At 48.7% G+C, this 947-nt stretch overlaps 1 protein-coding gene across 1 annotated transcript; it reads left to right on the forward strand.

The window, feature by feature from the left end:
• Positions 1 to 621, forward strand: DCANP1 (dendritic cell associated nuclear protein). The gene is given in 4 exon segments (XM_021716968.1): positions 1 to 220; positions 223 to 333; positions 336 to 527; positions 530 to 621. Coding segments are annotated over 4 exon segments (615 nt in total).
• Positions 622 to 947: the final 326 nt, after the last annotated feature.

Raw genomic sequence — 947 nt, forward strand, 5'->3', positions numbered from 1 at the left:
ATGCATTACAGAACAACAGTCCACATGCAGAACTCAAGAAGCCACGACCTGGAAACTGCACCTGAACATCAAAGTCTGCAGAGAAGAAGCTGATGGGGATCCCACAGAACCCCCAGGGTGAAGCTCTCCCACTCCATCAAGGAGCAGTGCCCCTCTCCAAGGAAGGGCCTTGGTGGGAGTCCCCCTCCAGGGAAAAACAAGTCCATCACATTCAGAGTTCTGCTGAAGGAGCAGTTCCCTTCCTCTGTGGGAGATTTCATGACTTGGGCCTTAAGGGTGAAGCATCTGGGAGGCCTCCAGGGATGCAGGATGAACTGTACAGCAGACTGAAGGATGACAGGCCAGACTGGGACAGAAGGGGGCCAGGAAACATCTGGTTTGTTTCAGACTCTACCAGTTCACACAATCTCCTGGAAAACCCATACCTTGCCTCTACCAAGTTTTCAAGACAGTTAAACTTGGCCCATCCTAGGATCCATTTTTCTTGAGTATAAAAACATTTAAATCATCAGATCCATGATACCCACCCCACTCTCTCCTAACAGTTGAAATTGTCAAGATGGCTCAAGGGCCTGGCCTATGCACTTGACACCTCTCTCCTTTGCCTGCACCAACTGCTAAGCAGGCTAGTGCATCCCTCAAAACAGTCTCCTCTGTACATTCTCAGCTGCCACCACAGGGAAACCCACATGACTGAACAGACATGTGCACACATGCACACACACACACAGGTGTACAGAGACACACACGCACATTGACACTGTTCCAAGCTGAGGCCATTAGGTTAGACTGCTGCCTGGGTTAGAACTCCCCACTTACTAGTTCTGTGATCTTGAACAAATGACTCAATATCCTTGTGCCACAGTTTCTCCTTCTAAAAAAATAAGAAAGATAACAATACCTACCTCCTCAGAGTCAGTGTGGAGGCAAACTTGAGACACCACATA

This window comes from Carlito syrichta, unplaced genomic scaffold (assembly GCF_000164805.1).
Source record: "Carlito syrichta isolate Samal-C Ts95f unplaced genomic scaffold, Tarsius_syrichta-2.0.1 Scaffold309108, whole genome shotgun sequence".
Lineage (NCBI taxonomy): Eukaryota > Metazoa > Chordata > Mammalia > Primates > Tarsiidae > Carlito > Carlito syrichta.